Source organism: Centroberyx affinis, unplaced genomic scaffold (genome assembly GCF_046629955.1).
Source record: "Centroberyx affinis isolate AG114_WGS23_722 - 3 ecotype Tasmania unplaced genomic scaffold, CSIRO-AGI_Caff_v1 ptg001140l_1, whole genome shotgun sequence".
Classification (NCBI taxonomy): domain Eukaryota; kingdom Metazoa; phylum Chordata; class Actinopteri; order Beryciformes; family Berycidae; genus Centroberyx; species Centroberyx affinis.
Window position 1 is genome coordinate 124,865 of NW_027279676.1, and position 20,897 is coordinate 145,761.

Below are 20,897 nucleotides of genomic sequence, written 5' to 3' on the forward strand. Positions count from 1 at the left end.
AAAACCAACTCCAATAATTTCCTCAATAATTTTCCCATGGAGCCTGGTAAAGTCAAAGCAAATCTTGTAAGAGAAAGCTACACTCTCACTACTGGCAATTTTCATATCTTTTTATGCATATTAGCTTAATAATAGAGTTATTCATTTACTGTGTTTTTTATAGATGTTGTTTTTTGACTGAGGCAGATGGTTGGACCATATGGAGAGAAATGTGTGATTACCTGAAGAAATGTTGGTTTTTCAGCCAGCCAGCCAACAACCAGCAATGGAATTATCACCATTAACCTATGCTGTTTCAATCAAAACCCTGTAGTCTAGCCTACATTTCCTTATCTGTGTGGCAATAAAATGTAGGTTATATCTTGGATTTCAGGGTGCCTTACTGCCAAAGAGGAATTACTCTGGCTTAATCTGAGCACATCATTTTATAGTGACTTATCTTTCAAAATGATTAGCCTAAAATGAAGCCGCAGCAACCGAACATCACATTTTGATAGTGCAGAGAGAGTTGGAGAGAAGTGCGGAGACGAAGAATTCATGTCTTGGGAGATATCAGTTTGTTTTTTGATAGCGTAGGAGGCCAACCCCCCCCCAACAAACACGCCGCCTGTGTGTTGTGTTGAAGATGCAGTCATGCGGAGCCAGTGTTTGACATAATGTTGGACCAGTATGGAATCTGACTGGGAACATCAACGCTGATATGTGGTGATACACAGAGGCTGTCACAAAGCTTGCGTCCATATGCTGTGCCGCTCATTCGTGAAGCTGTGAAATTGGGTTGCGTCCCAACTAGCCTGGAGACAGTATCGCTTCCACTTCTCTCTTTCTGTCTCTCTCTCTCCCTATCTCTCTACCTCCTCCTCCCTCCCTCCCTCTCTCTCTCAGCTCATCCCGATGAAGCACTCCTCTCAGATAGCTGGGAAGACGGAACAACTAATGTGGCATTAATAGGGTCACATCATCTCCATGCAACTCTCTCTTTCTTCTCCTTCCAGTGAGGCTGAGGATGTTGTTTATCTTCTTCAGATGTAGCTGTAGCAATGGCGTAGAAATCCCCCAGGCCAGCGTCTCTCACATGTGAAGCCTGCCAGTTGATTCTCTGGCTGGAAAGGCAGGCTCTACCTTAGAGGTTGTTTTCCTTTTTGTTTATTCAAATTTTCAAGTATTGGAATTGAATTTTGGTACTCATTTGCAAATCTAGACCTATTTTTTGAGTGTTGAGCTTTTGGAAGATTTTTTTTTTACATTTAACAAGTTCTCTGTGTTATATTTGCTAGTCTGAAGTGCCTGTTATTGTAAATGATTTATGAAATTATTTAGCCTATAGAGTCCTTTCTGTCAGCATTTCCCACAAACCTGTTACAGTTTTGATATAATTAAGCCTAGATGCTAATTTGATATCAAACATAGTTCTGTTCTTATGTTTTAATGCAGTGCAATAGTGTATGGCTTACCTCATGCTATCACTGCTTCTATCAGTCCCCAGTTCTCATTTGTAACAACCTGGTGTGACCAATCAGTATTAGTAAACTTAAGGACCATATCATCGTTTGAGAAGTTTCTCCTTTCTCGAAACCTATGCTCACTAAATCAGCATGAAATGTAATACCATTTGCAGTGTGCAATCTGAGAGTTGATGGGCAAAAGGGGGAGAAAAAAAACGTTTTAAACGTCTGCGAGTGTGTTTTTCTTTCTGCTGGCCTTTGAAAGATGCCAGTTAATCTGCTTACTCCTTTAATTGTGAGTAGAGGGGTTGGGCCTCCTCCCAGCCAGAATAAGGCTACTGATCCAGAAGTAAAGCGATGACCACCACAGTTATTCCTTCCTTTAGGTTCTGCAACCCCCCCAGTCTTCCTTTAGCCTCCCTTCGTCTCCTCCTCCTCTACCGTACCCTCCCTCGGAGGGAAGAAAGCTCCTTGTTCTGACAATAGACATTTTTTGCCATATGTTGGCTTGACATCTTCATCAGGTTCACAGCAGGTTACCTTAGTTAACTTTCACTCCACTGGCTGATGGGATTTTCTCCCTCTGTTCCTTCAACCGGCCCGGGCTCAAAGTCTAGACGGCCTCCGAGGCAGGGTCCTTCCAGCCCTGTGTCCACAATGGGCGTATTGTGGACGCTAAGTAGCGGTAGCTTCCTCCCCGTTACTGCGAACGGACCAGTGCTAAAACAATGCTTTTGTCCGGGGGCATACAAGGGGGGCCTAATCCACTACATACTGTGAAATAAATCTCTGAGAGATGAGAGAGAGTGAGTGAGAGAAACAGAGTGAATGAAATCATTGCCAAGGAGGTTAGAGTGCAGCAGTTTAACCCCTGGCCAAGAAAGAGGGAGGAGAGGAGGCAAAGGGAGTGAGAGAAAGGAGGAACAAGAAGAGGCAGGCGCTACATCCCTTCATCTCTGGAGCGCGGATGGAGGAGAGGGGCTGCCGGTGGCTTTCACAGCCTCTCTTCTCACCAGAGGAGCTGCTGTTCACCATATGGGATTTGGCCTTTCTTAACAAACAGGCCCCCTATTCACTCGCAACACACATTCAGTAGTTCATGGAATAAGGTGAAAAAAGTGCATTTTCTATGCCTTTAGAACATTGGATGGCCATGAGGGCTCTAAGTCTGTGTTTGATTCACATAGTATAGAGAATTATAGGCTAGGGGCCTTCATCTAAATGTGTATTCACACTGGATTTAGGGTTAGGTCTTTTTTTGGCTGAAATCTCCCAGAGTTTTTAAAGACAGAATGATGCCTTAAAGCCCCTGCAGTTGAGCTCCTAAAATGAACTTATAGAAACACTACGCACAAGCATAGCCTTCTGCATCGTGGGTGTATGTCTGCATGTGTCATATGCTTTTGTCACTTCTATTTTCATACGACCCTGTGTCATTCAAAGGAAGTAGAAGGAGCTGGGTTTTACTTTTTTACTTTTCTGGTGAAATGGCTAAAAGTTGACTAACTTGCCATGCAGTGCTGGGCAGTATGAGGTTTTTGACACACTGGTGTCATGAGCCAACTTTTCCTTCAAGCCAGCAGTATTAGAAGTGACATCCCCTGCCAGCAGATTCATTTTAGCCTACTTGGAAGTCCCAAGAAGCATAGATTCGTGCCAAGATGAAGATGCCAACATTTTCATTTTTAGCCTACTTGGAAGTGCCAAGAAGCCTAAATTTATGCACAGAATTGAAGTGAGAATGAGAGATGAAGAAGTAGGCTTATTTGTTGTAGCGCTCATGCATCAGTGCAGATATACAGTAGCATGTAGCTCTTACTAATGTCTTCTTTTTAGTCTACCTGCCTCCCTCTCTTACTCAATCCACCCATCTCTTCCTTTACCTCCCCCCTTCATTCTCCCACTCCTTCCCTGTTGCCCCTCTCTCAGCTCCCAGCACCCCTCACCTATTAACCCTCCTTTCTCCTCCCTTCCTCTCCTCTTTAGCCTCTTTGCTCCGTCCTCCCCTCGCGCCTCCCCCCCCTCACCTTGCCCCCTCTCCACCTTACCTTCTTCCCAACTCCCTCAACCCCTCACCTATTAACCCTTCCCGTCTTCCCCCTCCCCTTCCTCTTTTCCCTCCCTTTTCCTTACTTTCAGCTGCCTCCTTCACTCACCTACTGTAGACCCCCCCCCCAACACGCTGTAGCTTCTCCATCACCCCCACTAAAACCCGTTGACTACCTCCTCTCCTGCACCTCTCCCTCTCCCTCAGTCCCTATCAAAGCTCGTTGTATCGACCTTTAAAGACAGGCATCTCAGCAACGGCCAAAACATTGATTTGTGACCCCCCCCCACCACACACACACACACACACACACACACATACACACATACACAAACACACACACCACACACAGTATCTGTGTCACGGCTCGGGGGCCGCCTGCATGTTGCCCCCGTGGCGGCTGTTGGAGGTCAGCCACGCTTGAAGCCCACAGGGATCAATGGACATGCTATATATGCACTCCTGAGCTTGCTATCGCTCTGTGTAAACACACACATTTACACATACAGTACACATTTGTGCACAAACACACACACACACATTGCAAACAGTGTTGAGAGAATGGTCATTGCTTGAGCTTGCCATCACATTTGCCCACCTCCATTTCCTGGGGTGTGAAGAGAGGAATCTAACTCCAGATAGGTGATTTCAATTCAATTCGCACCCACTGGATCTGTTTGCACTCTACAAGGGTGAAATATGCTATAGGTTGTTTTCCCCTTGTCACTCTGCCTGTCACTGGTGTCATATCATATGGACTGTGTTTACACAGTTTGCAACAGCTCTTTATAGATTTTGTCAACTTTAGGAAATACAATAAACACATTTTGAATCCCATGCATTTTTAGCTTTGATGGAGATAAAGTGATACAGGCCTGGGCCTGACAAGCCCATGGAGTATGCAGGCAGACCTAACAAAGCAGAGTTTGCAAGACAGAAGTATGAAAGAGCAGGTCATGTTGGTCAGGCTAGGAGGAACAGTAAAAGCTCCCATACAGTGATTGCATGTTGGCAAGCATCTGTCCTGCTGAAGTGCCCCTGAGCAAGGCACTGAACCAGTTCCAGGGGTGCTGTTCTGTATCTGAACTCCCTGGAGAGGGTCAAGCAAAAAAATCACATTATTATTAGCTGTGTGTGTGTGTGTGTGTGTGCGTGCGTGCGTGTCCAACTTTTTTATTGTAATTGACAGCTACCATTGTCTCCCATGTGCAGAAAATGTTTATGACCCAGCAAACAAGCCAAAATATTGATAACAATGCATTTATAAAATGCATGGCTATTCATGGGGAAATACTAGTGTCCATCGGTTCCTGGAAAGTTGACTTTTTGGAGATGTAAGGTTCCAAAAACTCTGAATCCCAAGAGGCTGCAGAGAGAAATATATTTAGTATGGACTCATGTTTTACGTGGCTGTGCAGAATCTCTGCCCTGCAAATCAAGCTGCATGTTAAAGAAATTCAGTTATATTCAAACTGAGCAAATTCTAAGCATTAGCATGTCATTTTCACCTCCAAATAGTTCTGTGCTGAAAAGAAAATGATGTAGAAAAAAGCTATGTCTACATGTTTCACAGTTGACATTGCAATTGCAGTATTCACAAAATTAATCGCAATATGACTTTTTTGGTTTTCAGTAGATATCATGCAGCTCTAGTGTGTGTGTGTGTGTGAGAGAGAGAGAGAGAGAGAGAGAGAGAGAGAGAGGCAGAGGCAGAGGGAGGGAGGGGAGGGCGGATTAACCAGTGCAGGATCTGTCATAGTGACATTTGTGTCCCCTGGTGGAGCGGCAGGGGTCCTCTTCACCTCTGTAACCTTCAACTTTCAGCCTTAACCCCCTTCAGGCCCCCCCCTTGTGTCCACCACACGCCCAGCCTGGCCAGAGGGAGGGAGGGAAGGAGGAGAAAGAGAGAGCAAGGAGGATAGAGGGCTGCAGGGGAGGGTGGGATGGAGAGAAAGAAAGAAAAGCAGGGAGAGAGCGAGGGCTGCAAAATGAGGCAGGAATGGAAAGAAAAGAGAAAAGTGAGCAGGAGGAAGAGAGGAATATGGGTAAGAAAACGCAGGAGAAAGCAGGATGGGGAGCGAGGGAGAATTATGAGGGCAAAAAGAAATGGAGGAGAAAGGATAGGAAAGAGATGGAGAGAGAGGACAGGTGGTGAGTTGTGGAGGAGCAAGAGGGGGAAAGATTGGCAGAGAAATCTGGAGGTACAGCAGAATAGAGAGAATAAGAGCACGCAGGATAGAGAGGAAAGGCGAGAGAAGAATAAGAAAGGAAGATGCTCGGTAGTGCTCTGAATTTCTTATATGTCCTTAGGTGCATGAGACGAGTGAAGTGTTTGGTGTGTTGTTATACCTCACCTTTTTCTCCCTCCTCCGCTCTCTTTATTTATCCCCCCCTCTCTCTCCCTCTCCCTCCATCTGAGTCTGCACTGGATTGGAGATACTTGGGTCCATATGTATGAAATGTCTTGGAATGGGAGTGCTGATTTGGGGCGGGTTTGTCTTTTAAGCAGCAGTGGAGTTCATTTGGTCACGTGACATGATCTTACATCAGTACTCCTATTCTTAGAGGTGGCATACAGGCCCCGAGGTACTTAAGTCTAGATAGTATGTCTTCCCTCCTTCCTTCCTTCCTTCAACCTTCTTCCTCCGCCTTCTTCTATTTTGTGTTTCTCTTCTGTTCTCTCACTGTCTCTCACTGCTTTTCCCCCTCTTTCCCCTCTACCTTGTCTGCCCTCTTCTGTCCTCTTTTCTCCGTTGTTCTCCTCCAGGCCTTCTCCCTCTGTCCTGTATCGCTCTCTCAGGCAGCGGTTCCCATCCTCTCACCCAGAAAATCAGCATAAAATTGCCCTAACTGTGGCGGATCATAGGGTAGGGGGAAGGGGGGTGGGGGTGTGATGGAGTTGGAATATAGAGCTGAGAGCTCTGCCTTTTTTTTTTTTTTTTTTTTTTTTTTTGTGCCGCTCTTTTCAAGATGGGGCCCGTGAAATTATCCAATAGGATTATGTAAGGCATCTTTGATTCTGTCCGCTGCGTCCTGTCATCCGTTTGTCCATTGTGTGTGTCTCTCTCTGTCTGGCGTCCTTGGGAGTGTTAGCCATGAAGCTACTGTAAGTGTTATGTATTCTTGCAGGTCCTCCTTCCTAAAGTACTGGTGGTCTCTGGTGTTGGCTACTCATAAATAACTACAGTAAGCTATTGGACATATGCCTAGGCCAGGATCATAACCAAATATATAGGCCTTCTTGAAATGGTTATAGATATTTGAGCTAAATCAAACATCTTTCATGGTTTACGCCTGTTCAAAATGTAGCTGTTATTTTTCCTAGGATTGAAATATGTTGGATATTGTGAGGCTTGATACTTCCGGTTTCACTCTAGTTCAGCCAGCCAACTTTGTTTAGGCAGATGGTGAGTTTGCTCAGGAGCCTGTAGGCTCATGGTATGTCCATGACAGTGAACTTGGCATGTGAGAGCTTGTCTCTTCAACTCCTTGCTGTTCCTGCTGAGGTCACAGGGTGACCTTAGAGCCGTGGAAGCCATGTTTACCAGAGACCCCTGTGTTCAGGCTACGGCTGGGTGGCCGCTTCCTTTCAACTACATAGTATAAGCCTAAGAGAAGCGAGGCTTACTTTTCTCTGAGATTGGCTGTTTAGAGGCGATCAGTTGCATATAAGCTAGCTCCAATAATTACACACTCTAATAGTTTTAAAGACTAACAGTAGACAGGCAACTTTTTAAGGCAAATGAAATTGTAATTTTTGCCAATTTAGTACTTGGCGTTAGTCTTATTTGCCAATTCTATCTTTGGTTAACAGAGAATAGAGATTGTCTATCTCTATTGCCCTAATATCAGCCCTCTAGCCCTAAGACGATGAAGAAGTATTTGTAATACTCTTTGTTTTAAGTAGCCTATTTTTTATTACATATTAGAAGCCTTTCATAAATAGTACGTTCCTTTGAAGGTTACTAAATAAGAATGAATATTCCATGTCCCATAGTTGCAGTCATAGTTTACTGCTAAAAAAAATAATAATCACAAACCCAGGTCACCCAAACCTCTGTTACCCTTATAAACCTTTTAGCTGAGCTTACATCTATCCATATAATAGCCAGACTAGTATCAATGTACGATTAAATGAGCGAATTAACTTGAGTATGTGTGGATATGATTTTCTCAAACATGCATGATACGGTGTATAATATAGCCTATCATATCTACATGGAGAATATAGATTTGCATATTTAGAGCGCATAGAGCCTAGATTCTCTTTCTCTTGTCTCTCACCGTGTATGCTACTCTGTGTGTGCGTGTGTGTGTGTGTGTGTGTGTGCGTGTGCCTGCGCCGACTCGAAGCAGCCACCCTTGCCCCCACCCCTCTCATTAATATGTATGTGTTCTGAGGCAGCTAGCGAAGACGGTGTGTTTCTCACCCGCTGATTAATGCTGTCTGTCAATTACCTCTAGATCCAGCCGTGCTGTGGAGCTTCCCCCAGGACCACACAGACCAGGTTGGAACACACTCTCCTCTTTTTCATTCTTCTCTCTCTCTCTCCCTCTCTCTCTCTCTCTCGCTCTCTCTCTCTCTCTCGCTCTCTCTCTCCTCTCTCTCTCACACCTTTCTCTCTCTCTCTCTCTCTCTCTCTCTGGCTGTCTTCCTCTCACCCGTTCACTGTTACAGACAACCTCCACCTCCTCCTCTCCCCTCTCCCTCCTTTCCTAATGCCCTCACTCACCCTGCCATCCTGTGGTAACCTCCCCCCACCTATCACCACCACCACCAACACTCTCCTCCTCTTCCTCCTCACTTCTTCCTCCCTCTCTCTCTCTCTCTCTCTCTCTCTCTCTCTCCCCCTCTCTCCCTCTTCCTTTCTCTGTCTCTCTCTCCGTCTCACTGTGCGTCTGTTGCTGGTAATGAAAAGCAGTGAGCAGGTCTTCAATAACTGACGAATCAGTAATTATCATGCAACCGTGACAGGAATGCACACCTCTGTTTTCCCTTCTCTCTCTCTCTCTCTCTGTTTCTTTCTCTCTTGCTTTCTCTCTCTCATTATCCAGTTATCTCTCCTTTTTTTCATTCTACCTCTGCTTCCTTTTGTTTCACATTTGCAGCATTATCGGGCTCATTTTCAATCTAAAAGCCAAATAGGCAGCTGTTTTGAAATATGTTTTTGGCACACTATATGTTCTGAATTCCAAAACCAGTCAGAGGTAAGTTTTGCAATGTTATGTACACCTCAAAATCTCTCCGTGGTTAAAATATTGCCTTTTGGATGAGGACGCTTTGGCCAATCACAAGTCCGATCATTTGTCTTAGAGGGACGGCACAAGCACGCACATATGCAAATATATTTTTGGACTAATATAAAATTGGTTTTAAGTTTCCCTGTATTTACAAGGCCCGCTCTTTAGCCTCGGAAAAAAACACACCACAAAATCCTCTGGGTGTCTTATGTTGTTTCTCTTGGACTTCACCTTCAGAGAATGACAGTGTACTTATGTCCAACTTGATCAAAACCATCACACAACATATAATAATATGTGTATTTATATCCAACTATATCATGCACATCTCTCCATAAATAGATTAGAATGAATCATTCTCCTGTCGTTGCTCCAGCATGTGATCCATGACTCCTGCTCTCTGTTGCTGTGGCTTCTCAGGCAGTGTGTGAGTTGTGTGTGACTTTTACACCGGCATATCATAGCTAGTCTAAGAATGGCAGAAGAGAGGGATTGGAGAGAAGGAAAGAGAGATGTGCAACATATTGTTTTTGTGCCAAAATCAGTCGCAGCACAAAACAGGTCCTGGAGCGAAGCACTGGGCAGCAGACTGCAGCAGCCCGTGACTGGAAGAAGGGAAGAAATGGACAAATGAATAAACTAGAGAGAGAGAGAGAGAGAGCTGTATGTGCGTAGGCTAACCATCTCTTACCGCAGCAGCCGAGCCGCTGAGTTTAAACAGCTCTCCGGCCTCTCTGATCCACTTTGAGGAATCAACGGGTTAGTAGGAAGACGCTTCAGGCGATGTCTGCCTGCCCCACAAGAACCAGAGCATGCTATCAGTGTAAGAGAGATAGAGTGAGTGAGCGAACGAGAGTGTGAGCGAGAATTACAGACTTAAACAGAGATAGGGCGAGGGAGAGGGAGGTGGAAGGAAAGGTAGCAAAAAGAACATCAGAAATAGAAAAAATAAATCCAATGAAATTAAAACGATACAACACGCTGGATGCGGTGACATGGGGCCTGCCTCATCCCCTTCTCCAAAGTGTCTTTTTCTTCAGCCCCCCCGCCGCCCCCCCGCCCCCAACACACCTCGTCTTTCTTTCATTCTGTTGTCGACCAGATCGTTTGTGTGGATAAGATGGCCCTTAAGATGGCTAGTTAGCGTGCTGTGTACAGAGGGATTGGCCCTTTCCCCCGTATACATAAAGGCTGTATTCACGGGCCTCATTACCAGGATTAGGGCTCCTTTCCTCCTTTGTGGGGCTGGAGGCTGGAGTCCTCTGTAGCCACAGTCTCTCTCTCTTTCTGTGGCCCGGGCTGGCCAGCATATGGCAGCAGCAGCCAACAGTCTCCACAGAGGGGCTCAGAGCTCAGAGCAAGGCCTCCTTTTGTTTAGCCCGTTATTGTTGCTCAGCGTAATGACATTTGTAGGCCGTAGGATCGGGGTGGAGGGGTTAGTCTACCCCAGGGGAGAGGGGGAGAGAGAGAGAGAGAGAGAGAGAGAGAGAGAGAGAGAGAGAGAGAGAAGGAGAAGGAGGGAGGGGAGTAGAGGGGAGAGGCGAAGACAGGCAGACAGACAGGAGTGTGGATTATGGAAATATGAATTGATTTTTTTTCTGTTCTGTGGTAGAATAGAAGCTCAAAGGAGAACAGACTGCAGGCTGGCTGGCACGCCGGGGTGGTGCTGGGGAAATATGAAGTGAGAGGCGCTCGCTCCCTCTTTCTCTCTCTCTCTCTCTCTCTGTCTCTCTCTCTCTTCTAGCTCTTTTTCTTTTTCCCTCCTGCTCCCCCCCACGCCCCCACCCCCCTTTCCTCCCTCAGCCCCTGAGACTCTTGATGCCCTGGTCATCCGCAGATGCCATTTGGAGAGAGAGAGAGAGATGGAGAGATGGAAAGGGAGAAGAGAGAGAGGGCTAAAGCATATATTTGAATCGCAAGAAGGGATTTTTTTTTTTTGCAAATGAAGCAGACAGATGGAAATCTGTCCGTTTCCTCTCAGATCTCATCCCAAAGTTCTGGAAAAAAACACACAGACAGAACAAACAGACACACACACACACACACACACACACACACACACACACACACACAGAAAATGGTTCTGCCAGTCACTTCCTAGTAAACCACAGTGTGGTATACAGAAGGCCCACTTCTCTGTAGAGGACAGAGAATAATATGATAAACATTCAGCAAGTTCCATGAACAGACAACCATTTGGAAACTTGTAGAAATTGCAAGCAACTCTAAAATCTTAAAAAAAAAAAAAAAAAAAGTTATGTTACTGACACATAGATACACATACTGGGTCACATCCCTGCAAATATTACACTTCTCAGCCCACCCAAGACTACAGGCAAAAATACATATTTAGCGTTGGCAATGCTCCAGCACTAAACATTTATTCATTTATTTATATATCTGTGTATCTGTCTTATCTATGTATTTGTCTGTTTGTCCTTCTGTTTATTTATTTATTTATTTGTTGGCCTGTCGTGATGTTTACTACTTCAATGTATTTGTCATGACTGTCAACCCACCATAAAATATTAAAGACGGACAAGTTTGCAGTGAGAATGGAAATCATAAAGAACGCCTGGTAGCATAACTAGCCAGTTAGCCATACCCTACAGGCACATATGGCCTTTTTCTGTCTATTTAGTGTCTTTGAGTTCTTACTATCACCTGTTCCAGTCCATCTTCTGGTTATACTCCACACACACACACACACATACGTTGTCCCTCTTTTTCCCCTCTTTCCCTGCCTCCCTCCCTTCTGTCCCCTTTGTATCTCTTGCTTACTCTCTCCCTCCCTCTCCCTCCCTCTCTCCCTATCATTTCATCAACCTTCCTGTTACGGAAGAGCTTATCTCCTATTTCCTCTCACAAGTGGCTGTTGCAGGACATTGCAAATTACACCTAAACTGCAGTTTTCTGCCCGTCTTGTTGCAGCATCATAGCCACAGAGCAATACAGGAAATATTAAAATATGAATAGCTGTTACTGTAAGGTCTTCTCTCAGCTATGAACTAGTGTCAAACGTACTCTCTGTGGCCATTCCATGAATTTTAATAAGTCACTTCTGATTTACTTCATCGGAATGACCATATAACATGCTGTTTTTCATTTATGCTGGAGTTTCAGTTGGTGCGGTACAACACTTAAAGAAAAAATCCACCCTCAGATACCTTGTTATATATCAATTTGTGATGTTCAGTGCATTCCAGGAGTTATTTTGTGATGAATTAACTTTTTTGGTGTATCCACTTTCCCTCTACCCACCTTGGTTACTTTTGCTTCAGTTAGTGATTTCCTACATTTCCCAGAATGCCTTTCAGCAAACCCCTAGAGAACGGACGTGAACTTGTTGCATTCAATACATGTAGGTGGAGAGAGCGCAATCGCAATAATGCCGTTAGAGTTTTTCCAGTTGAGAAAAAGCCAGTGTCATCCCCCTTACTCAAAACGCAACATATCTTGTTGCTGCATTGCATTCTGGTCTATTGAGGCTGTTGGTGTAGAAGTTGGTATCTCTTCCTCTTCTGTGATGGATTTCTCCCTGTTTGATTGCTGAACGTTGATGCAAAGTGGCGGCTCTAGAAAGAAGCCCTTACTTTTTGCTTCTGAGAGACTGACACCAAAACCGACGTTCACAGTTGAGGTTTTAGATAGTTGTAATAATTGTAGCTGCGCTGCATCTTGATGTGACATCACATCGTCTGCGTTTGGCCGATTATCTGTGGGAATAAGAAAAATACACCACCAAACAAGATGTACCTTACATTTCAAACCAGAAAAAGGAACATTGCCAATAGCTGTTTTTTAACAGTGTTTAAGTGTTTTAGGGTGGGTTTTGTTTTGTAGTCCTGTGAATCCATCTCTGCGCTAAGCCTCAGTGTGTCAGCAGCCAGACAGAGATGGAGGGATAGAAAGACAAAGAAAGGAGAGAGAGAGAGAGGGAGAGAAAGAGAGAGGGGTCTCTTGAGGTTTCAACCTCAGAGCAGCTCTGAGTGTTGCTTTGACACCATGCTCCATCAGGAGAGGCTGCCTGACATGCTGTGATTGGTGGCCACAGCCCTGGACTGGCCCTGGGTGGGGGAGGCAGGGAGAGGCAGGGAAGGGGCACTAGGGGAGAGAGAGCGATTGGGTGGGGGTAGTGGGTGAGGTAGCATGGGTCTGAGAGGTTGAGGTAAAGGAGGGAAGCTTGAAGAAGACATGATTGGTGGCTTCAGGCCTGGGGGAGCTGATCGTTGACCCCAAGGAGGGGAGGAGGTAGCAGGGGATGTAGGGGACAGTGGTAGCTGAGGAGATGGGTGTCCTTAGGGGAGAAGGGGGGGGTAGGGTGGGTGTAGAGGGTGAGGCGGGGGGGGGGGAGGCTGACTGACAGGGGATGATATGTGGTCTTCGACCGAGGCCCCCAGATAGCACCCAAAGGAGGGAGGGATGAAGAAAGGCAATGAGGGTAGAAGAAGGGGGCAGAAGAAACAAGGATAGGAAGCAGAGAAGTAGATGGGGTTAAAGAGGGATGTATGGCAAAAGGGGGAGTCAACGAAGGTGGGAAGGGGAGAAGTCGATGAAAGGGGATGTAGAGAAAAGTAGGGGAAGCGGGAGTGTGGAGATCGGTGAGTGGGGAAGGTTGGAGGGAGGAAATGGGAGAGAGATGGAGAAAGTAGAGGACAGTGAAGAACGGGGAGACAGACTGAGTGAAGCAGATCGGAAAATGGGAGAGGAGAGCGGGTAGAGAGCTCAGAATTAAAATGATTGAAATTCTAGGGAATGTAATGCTGTGGTTACACGAAAACCTTGTGGCTACAATTTGGGTGGTTTTTGCATTTTTTTTTTAACTTGAGTTGAAAATTTACATGGTTATTTATGCGCTGAGTAAGTTTCATGGCCCAAGGGTCTGCAAAACCGATTCAAAACCCCTCTGATAATTTAAAAAACACATTGTTGTCAATGTAACCATAAGGTTGTTTTCCTTAATTTCTCAAAAATTGACAGGTTTGGAGATGCAAGAGCAGCAATAAGTCATTTAGTTGGTGGTGTGCCCTATGGTTTAAATAATGTACCCCATGGTAGAGTTTGTGTAGGCTGGGAAAAGAGTGGATGAATGAGGGCAGTGAAGGAGGTGTTGTTGGAGACTTCTAAAACTTGAGTTTCAACCTGCCAACCTCTGATGGACCATAGAGGCCTAGACCAAGGACAAAGGAAAGGTCTCAGCCCCAGCCAACCTCCCCACCCACCCTTCAGAAAGATGGAGATAGAAAAGGAGTGATGTACTGTGACAAGCTGGTGAGAGTGGGCATATTTTACCAGCTCTTTGGGTGCTGCTGCAGCCGCCTTTAAAGCCTTAACAGCAAGAAACAGGCCAAGATGGGAATACATGGTGGTTTGTGTGTGTGTGTGTGTGTGTCTGTGGATTTGGGAGTTTATAGGCCCATATCTGTGTGTGTGTGTGGGTGTATTTGTGTACATGTATGCGTATGATGTCTCAGTGTGTCACAGGGCCTCGTCTTTCCCCTTCACTGCACCCTGACAGTGGTGTCAAACAAGGCCCTATATGATCTGTGTGTGTGTATGTCTTTGAGTGTGTGCATGTGTCTAGGTTGATGGTGTTTTTATTCTTCTTTCTAACCCTTTCCCCCCAGATCCCTGGGGTGTTCCAGGGTCTTGCCTAATGGACAGTCTCGCCCCGCTGAGCTGGCCTTTGGCTCGGGCACTGAGCCGGACGCCTAACTAGGGCCCTTTGTTGCTCATGGGTCCTGATTGCGCTGACCTCTGGGCTGGCTTCCTGGGAGAAGAAGGGAGGTGGAGAGAAAAGAGGAGAGCAGGGGAAGTGTTTTTACGCCCCACTGCTCACATCTCTCCAGCAGCGCCCAGTGACTGGCGAAAAGAAAGCCGCGGTGTGTTTTGGCAGCGGACTAAAGGGCCGTTGGCTGCTTGTGTTTTCCAAGCTGCAGGTGGACAGTAGTAGCTTCAGCTACAGATGGAGCCATCCTACAAGTCTCACTTCTTACAAGCTAGCTGCACTTTGGCTGCACTGTTGTTCCACTCCCAGGAGGAATAGTTTGGAAAAGCCTTCTGTAGTGTACATGGTGGGTGAGTGGTTACTTCAGTGGTTCTCACTGTACCTGGGCAACAGAACACTATCCCATCTCAAAACCAGATGATGCAAAATTATATTTAGAAAAAGGATTACAATATTGGCCCAAGTACTAGAAAACCTTCTCAAACCATCCACGGTGGTGGTGTGGCTGGTTGGCCTTGAGGATAAGAAGGTCTGTTCAAAGTGGTGATGCAAAAGACTCTCTCTTTCGCAAAATTAGATTGACGTAGGCCGAGTGCATTCCCATTGGTGAATGATCAATTGGGAACACCCTTCAGGCAAAATAAGCTCAGTAAGTTCATAAAATCAGACACAAGCTCAATCAAGCTTGATCAAAACCAAAAGATTTTAAACATAGGCTACTGTATGTAACTACTATTGCCTTGGTCTGTTTGAAACGGGGAGTGTTCTCACATACATAGCCGCAGTAAAGGAACAGAGATTTTATAATAGGGAACAGGGAGATGGTCAGTCATCTGGCAAAACTTAGTTCCACCTTGTTTTGTTTCACTCTGTCTGTCTTGAAGTCTACATCCATTAGCCAGAACTCCTAGTTCAGTTTTACATATGCAAACTGGACCTATTGTGTAATGTTGCAGTATACTGTATATTCTTCACAAATGTAAAACGGTAGCACAGACATTTTGGATGTTTTAATTTACAGCGCTAGATTTCAGTCTGTCTTTGAGGTCCTCTTTGTAGTCACACATGGTACCAAACGTCCCCTGTCTAATGACAGCAGCCACAGAAGAAGACGCGCGTGTCTAAGTGTGACTACACTTTGAAAACAGGATGTCCCTGTCAACCAGCAATTCACAGTATCAGATGCCAGATATATCCTAACCACACAGGCCTATGTGTGTTACCAACAAGTCTATTGCACATATAATTGCCTGGCCTAATTATCATGCATGTTTCCTCAACCACAGCATACATGATTCAACCAGTAGCCACCAGCCAAAGGGAGAGATGGTAGTGATGGCACAAACGGAGTGTTAAGGGAAGGAGGGATGGAGGAAGGGAGGCAGAGAAGGGTGCTGTGATGACCTGACCCTCTCCGCTAGATTCCATGTACATCTGTCAGTGAGACGTCCGCAGCCAAATGTTTAGGAGCCAGTGTTGCACTGTTGCTCCCCTGCTGAGCTTCAATGTATACATTCTTTGTGTGTGTGTGTGTGTGTGCGTGTGTGTGTTTGTGTGTGTGCATGACGCCATGTGTTAGAGGCAGGCCCACATCAGGGTTCATACAGTCGAGCTAAGCCCAGTGGGAGCTGAAAGCTTAAAGAAGGAAATCCCCCCCGGCTGCTCGGCATGCACACACACACACACACACACACACACACACACACACACACACACACACACACACACACACACACGCACTCGGTCTCTCTCCCTCTCCCTCTCTCCTCCTGGCACTTCATTAATGAAGCCCATGCTTGTGTGTTTGGGGCATATGCAGCTCTCTTGGCCCAGCACTACAAGTGTGTGTGTGTGTGTGTGTCTGTGTCTGTGTGTGTGAGGGAGTGAGACATCTCCCCCTATCACATGGTAATATATTCAGTGGAAGATCTCGGCAGAGGCATAATACTGCCGCTCTCCCCTGTCTGAGCCCATCTGTGATATGTAGAAGGGACATCAGCAGGACAGGGTATTAGCACTGGAATAATACACACTGTTATTGTTGACTCCAAATACTTATTCTCCATGCAATATGCCCCACCCCCCCCCCAACATAAATACATCTATTGTAGGAAAAGAAAAAAATAAATGAATTCAATACGACGGATGGCATGTATAGTGTCCGAGTGGAATGTTGTTATATTGGAGGTGACTCATTAACAGCTGATAGATGGGGAATGAGTGTTGGGGGTGGACCGTGGGGGGTTAAAGGGATGCTATGCCTCTTGTTAACACAAATTATTGAATTCGTCCCATATGTGTTATAGCCTTAAGAGGAAAAAAAATGAATGGAAGCAAGCACTTTACCTCAACTTGTTAAACCTGAATAGAGACACCACTGCTGGTAGATGGTATGGCTTCTGGGCCACTGTGGTTTTCCAGTGATGTTTCCATCCTAGGGGGAGCAGACAAGGTGTTGGAGGCAGTGGGAATAGGGTTGAGTGGCTAAGGCCTTCACTTTGTCCTTGGTTTAGGCCTCTGTGATGCACAAGGCCTTAAGGGTCCAGAGTTGCTGGTTTTGAAATGACTGCTATTTTCAGCAAACAGGGTTTCTTCTTCCTATAGAGGTGACACACGCACATATTAATATAGAAATGCACACACATACCTGTCAGGTGTTGGGAACTGCCTGGATAGGCCAGGGGATCAATCTGTCACCTTCCACACCTCCCGGAGAAGGGCCTGGTAACCCGGGACCATTGTTAACCAAAATAACCTCCCTCATCCGCAGATAGGCTGCACTGGAGGGGGTCACTGGGAACAGAAGCTATGGAGGGGATATATGGAAAAAATAGAAAGACAAACCCCTCCATCCTTCTTCTTATACCTCCCTCTCCTGTCAGCCCGGGCAGAGGGAGCGAGAAGAGTGAGCAAGAATGTGAAAATGTAACGCCCCCGTGTCAATTTGAAAGTGCACCTCGTCGGCTCCAGCGCCCCTCCACCTCTCCCCACCCCTCCCCTCCCCACCATCCCCCCCTCAAGCAGCTCTGTTGCTTTGGTCCGGCTCTGAAGGCCATTCTTATTACCGGCACAGAGCGTGGGTCAGGATGGCAAGCCGGCAGCATACTATTAAAGCCTAATGAAAGGAATCTCTGCAGGGTCTGAGGGCTGCAGCGGCCAGAGGAGCCTCTGCCTCTGCCCATTGTTCTTCTGCTCCTCTTCGCACTATTCTGCAGGTTTTTCTGTTCCACCTCTAAATCTGTCTTCTCTGCTGTCTCCATGTCTCTCTGTCTCTGTGTCTTGTTGTCTCTGTCTGTCTCTGTCTCTGTCTCTGTCTCTGTCTCTGTCTCTGTCTATGCCTCTCTCCCTGTCTCTGTCTGACTCTTTCTCTCTCTCTGTCTCTCTTTCTTCTTTTGTCTGTCTTTTTGTCTGTCTTTCCTTTTGTCTTTTGTGTTCTGTCTTTTTCATCAGTAGCAATCTGACATTTGATAAAAGAAATGTAAAGCAAATGACAGTGGGCTGCATTGAGGTCTTTCTGCTGCTGGCCTACAACACCTTGTCACCTTGTCACTGTTGTCACTTTATTAAGGGAATACATGATTTACCACAAAACATTGTCCACCTTTTTCCTTTTCACCTGTCCTGCTGCTCTGCTTGCTCATCCTTCTTGCGCACTGTCTTTCTAAAGAAATCTGTTATCTTGCCAGCCATGATAAAATTTGCAAGGATCAAGATATTTGAACAAGCCATGCTAGTCAAATAAACTCTACTTTACACGTGGTAGTTGTTGAGTTGCCGGTTGTAGCTCCTCTTTTGTAAAGCGCAAAGTGAAGCAGCTTCTGGCGCCAGTTACAGCCCCAACTCAAGCCGTACAGGCACACAAGCTCGACCTTCTTCTTTGTCCCTGCAATGGAAATAGTAAGATAACACTAGAGCGCCCCTCTGGATTGCTATTGCCATTGCATGTTGTTAAATACATGCAACACTGATGGAGTTTTACTGTGTGGAATGCATCCATTGTAATGAATATACAGTATACGCACATTTTATTCTGACATTGGGCATATTTTTATCAAGGCGGCACAGAAACTGACCCAGGCGGCGGCCTTGGAATATGCGGGAAAAACCCTGATAATAATCAAGAGAATGAATGTGATACTATAGGGGAATTCTCTTTTCCTTTGCCTCCCTCCTCAGGGAGGTCAGAGGTCAGGTAAGCTACAGAACAGTGTCATGCTCAAGGACACTTAAGCAGTGTGGATGTTTACTTGAACCTGGGTCTTCCGGTTGAAGAGTTGTCTTCCTACTCAGTCCTTCCAGCACAACTAGGAGTAGCTTCATGCTGACACTTGCGTAGGGAATGGTGGAGCCTCACTGAATCATTTTTCAGATGCTTTACCATATGGAAACAAAACCATTGGTTAGCTCTAATGTTGAAATAAACATATAGCTTTGTCATTTCTATCTCACTCAGTGAAAACACTTTGCAGTGAGTATAGGGCATGATGCCTTTCTGTGGTTGAGTTGTCATTCCTCCACCTCTGGAACCACATGTGCCCCCACTGTCCTGGGATGAATCCCACCAGAACCTGGCGGGCCTGCCTACTTTAAAACAAACAAAAAAGTAATGATGAGCTGAACCGCTCCATAGAAATCATCTTGGAATAGTCAGGATAACAGTCAGGATAACCACATAATTCACCAATGTGTTGTCAATGCACCAGTGTATTGTCAAGAAGAATAGATCCACTCTACTATGTTGCCATGCTCTGGTCTTTCAGTATCATATAGTAGCCTGTTAACGAGCATCAATACGAGGTGAGAGAGCGACGTTTCATTAGTGTTGAGCAAACTGAATAAATCCCACTCCTGCTATACAAAAAACGGCTTTGCTAGTTCAATCTAGTCATTACTGAAATAATCAGAGGCAGAAAATATTCTTTTGTCACACATAGATTAGCCATTGCAGTTACAAAGCTATACCTAACACTGGAGGAGGATACGCATTTGTCTTCTCTCTGCAGAGGGGGGACAAGTGGAAAGTCGTCTTTATGACAGCTGACGTAAAACACTACCACCAAGGGACTCGCTAAAGTCATCAAGTTTCTGATTCTACTCGTAGCTTTAAAGTTGCCTCAACGTCCTTTTCTTACCTATAATGCAATGACTAATATAATATAATGTAACATTAGCCAGTAACCACCCATACCTGCATTCATTTGATGAGCTTAGAAAATAAAGGTATTGTTTAGATAGCTGGCTAGTGGGCTGGTAAACACAGTGGAAGTGGAACTTGCTGATACAGACGATTCATGATATTTGTTGAAGACCATTAGAAATATGCTATAGTGAGTAGCATGATACCGTACAGTGACTGGAAAATTTCCACCTCCTGTGACTTTTAGTTTATTTGTTAAATTTCCTGCATTTAAGAGTGCATTTATGTGTTGTTTTTTTTTCCTGAAATCTGTACGCTGCTCAGTTGAGGTGAAAAGAAAATTCCACAAATTTTTGTGACGGTATGAAATTCAGCAGAAACAGGAGAAATAGAATTTAGGAAAGTATTCAGCCCCTTGTTTCATTTGCCTCAGCGGCAAAAAATTGAATTTGTTTTTATTCCAACCTCCCCAAGTTTAAACCCTTGAATTGCCCCAGTTTATCTCTCCTCTCTCTGTCTCTATGTCTCTGTCTGTCTCTCTTTCTCTCGCTCTGTCTTTCTTTCTCATTAGAGCATCACGTCCAATAATCTGCCAGTGTCTGGTGCAGACTGGAGAAACAGGAAGTTGTATAGAAAGCTTGTTGTTTACCCGAGCCCGAGCAGACAAACTCAGATGGGCGGACAGGCCATCTTCCCCTAAAAGTACTCATTACCTCCACCAAGGAGGTTATGTTTTCGGTGCCGTTTGTTTGTTTGTCTGTTTGTTTGTCTGTTAGCAGGATTACGGAAAACTACTGGCCCGATTTTCATGAAACTTCGTGGAAGGGCCAAGGAAGAACCCATTAAATTTTCGAGCGGATCCGGATCCGACTCATGAACAAGCAATAATAGCACGAACCTTGGCGGAGGTCTGCCCTCTTCGAGTGCCCTTCTAGTATTTTTCTGCACTTCATCAGTTGTTTGGTACCAAAACTTTTTATGAGTCGTATGTTTATGCGTGTTTTTAGCGATTTTGAACCGAGTTTTAATCCACCAGTCTCTCCAATCAAGGTCTCATACCATCATACATTTTTATTCTGCATTTATTTATTAGTTTTTCTCCCCCTCTCTCTCTAAAACCAAGGCTCAGCTGTCCTTGTGCCTTTACACATTGCAAATGAATGCATATCCATGCAAATTCTTAAAAAAGAGAGGCCGAGAATTTGAATATTTTGCTTAAAGCTGCACCCAGGTCGACCCTGCCATTCGGCATTTGAAAGCAGTGTGTCTGTTTGAATACTGAGGATCTCTCTTTGTCAT

General features: G+C 45.4%; 1 protein-coding gene across 2 annotated transcripts in view; it reads left to right on the forward strand.

Annotated features, from left to right (window-relative positions):
* dennd1b (DENN/MADD domain containing 1B) overlaps positions 1 to 20,897 on the forward strand; it is a 105,822-nt gene that overhangs the window by 12,169 nt on the left and 72,756 nt on the right. For both annotated transcript variants that reach the window (XM_071524055.1, XM_071524056.1), the window contains exon 3: positions 7,957 to 8,000. In XM_071524055.1, coding sequence (XP_071380156.1) covers positions 7,957 to 8,000 — 44 coding nt within the window. The remainder of the gene's footprint in view (positions 1 to 7,956; positions 8,001 to 20,897) is intronic.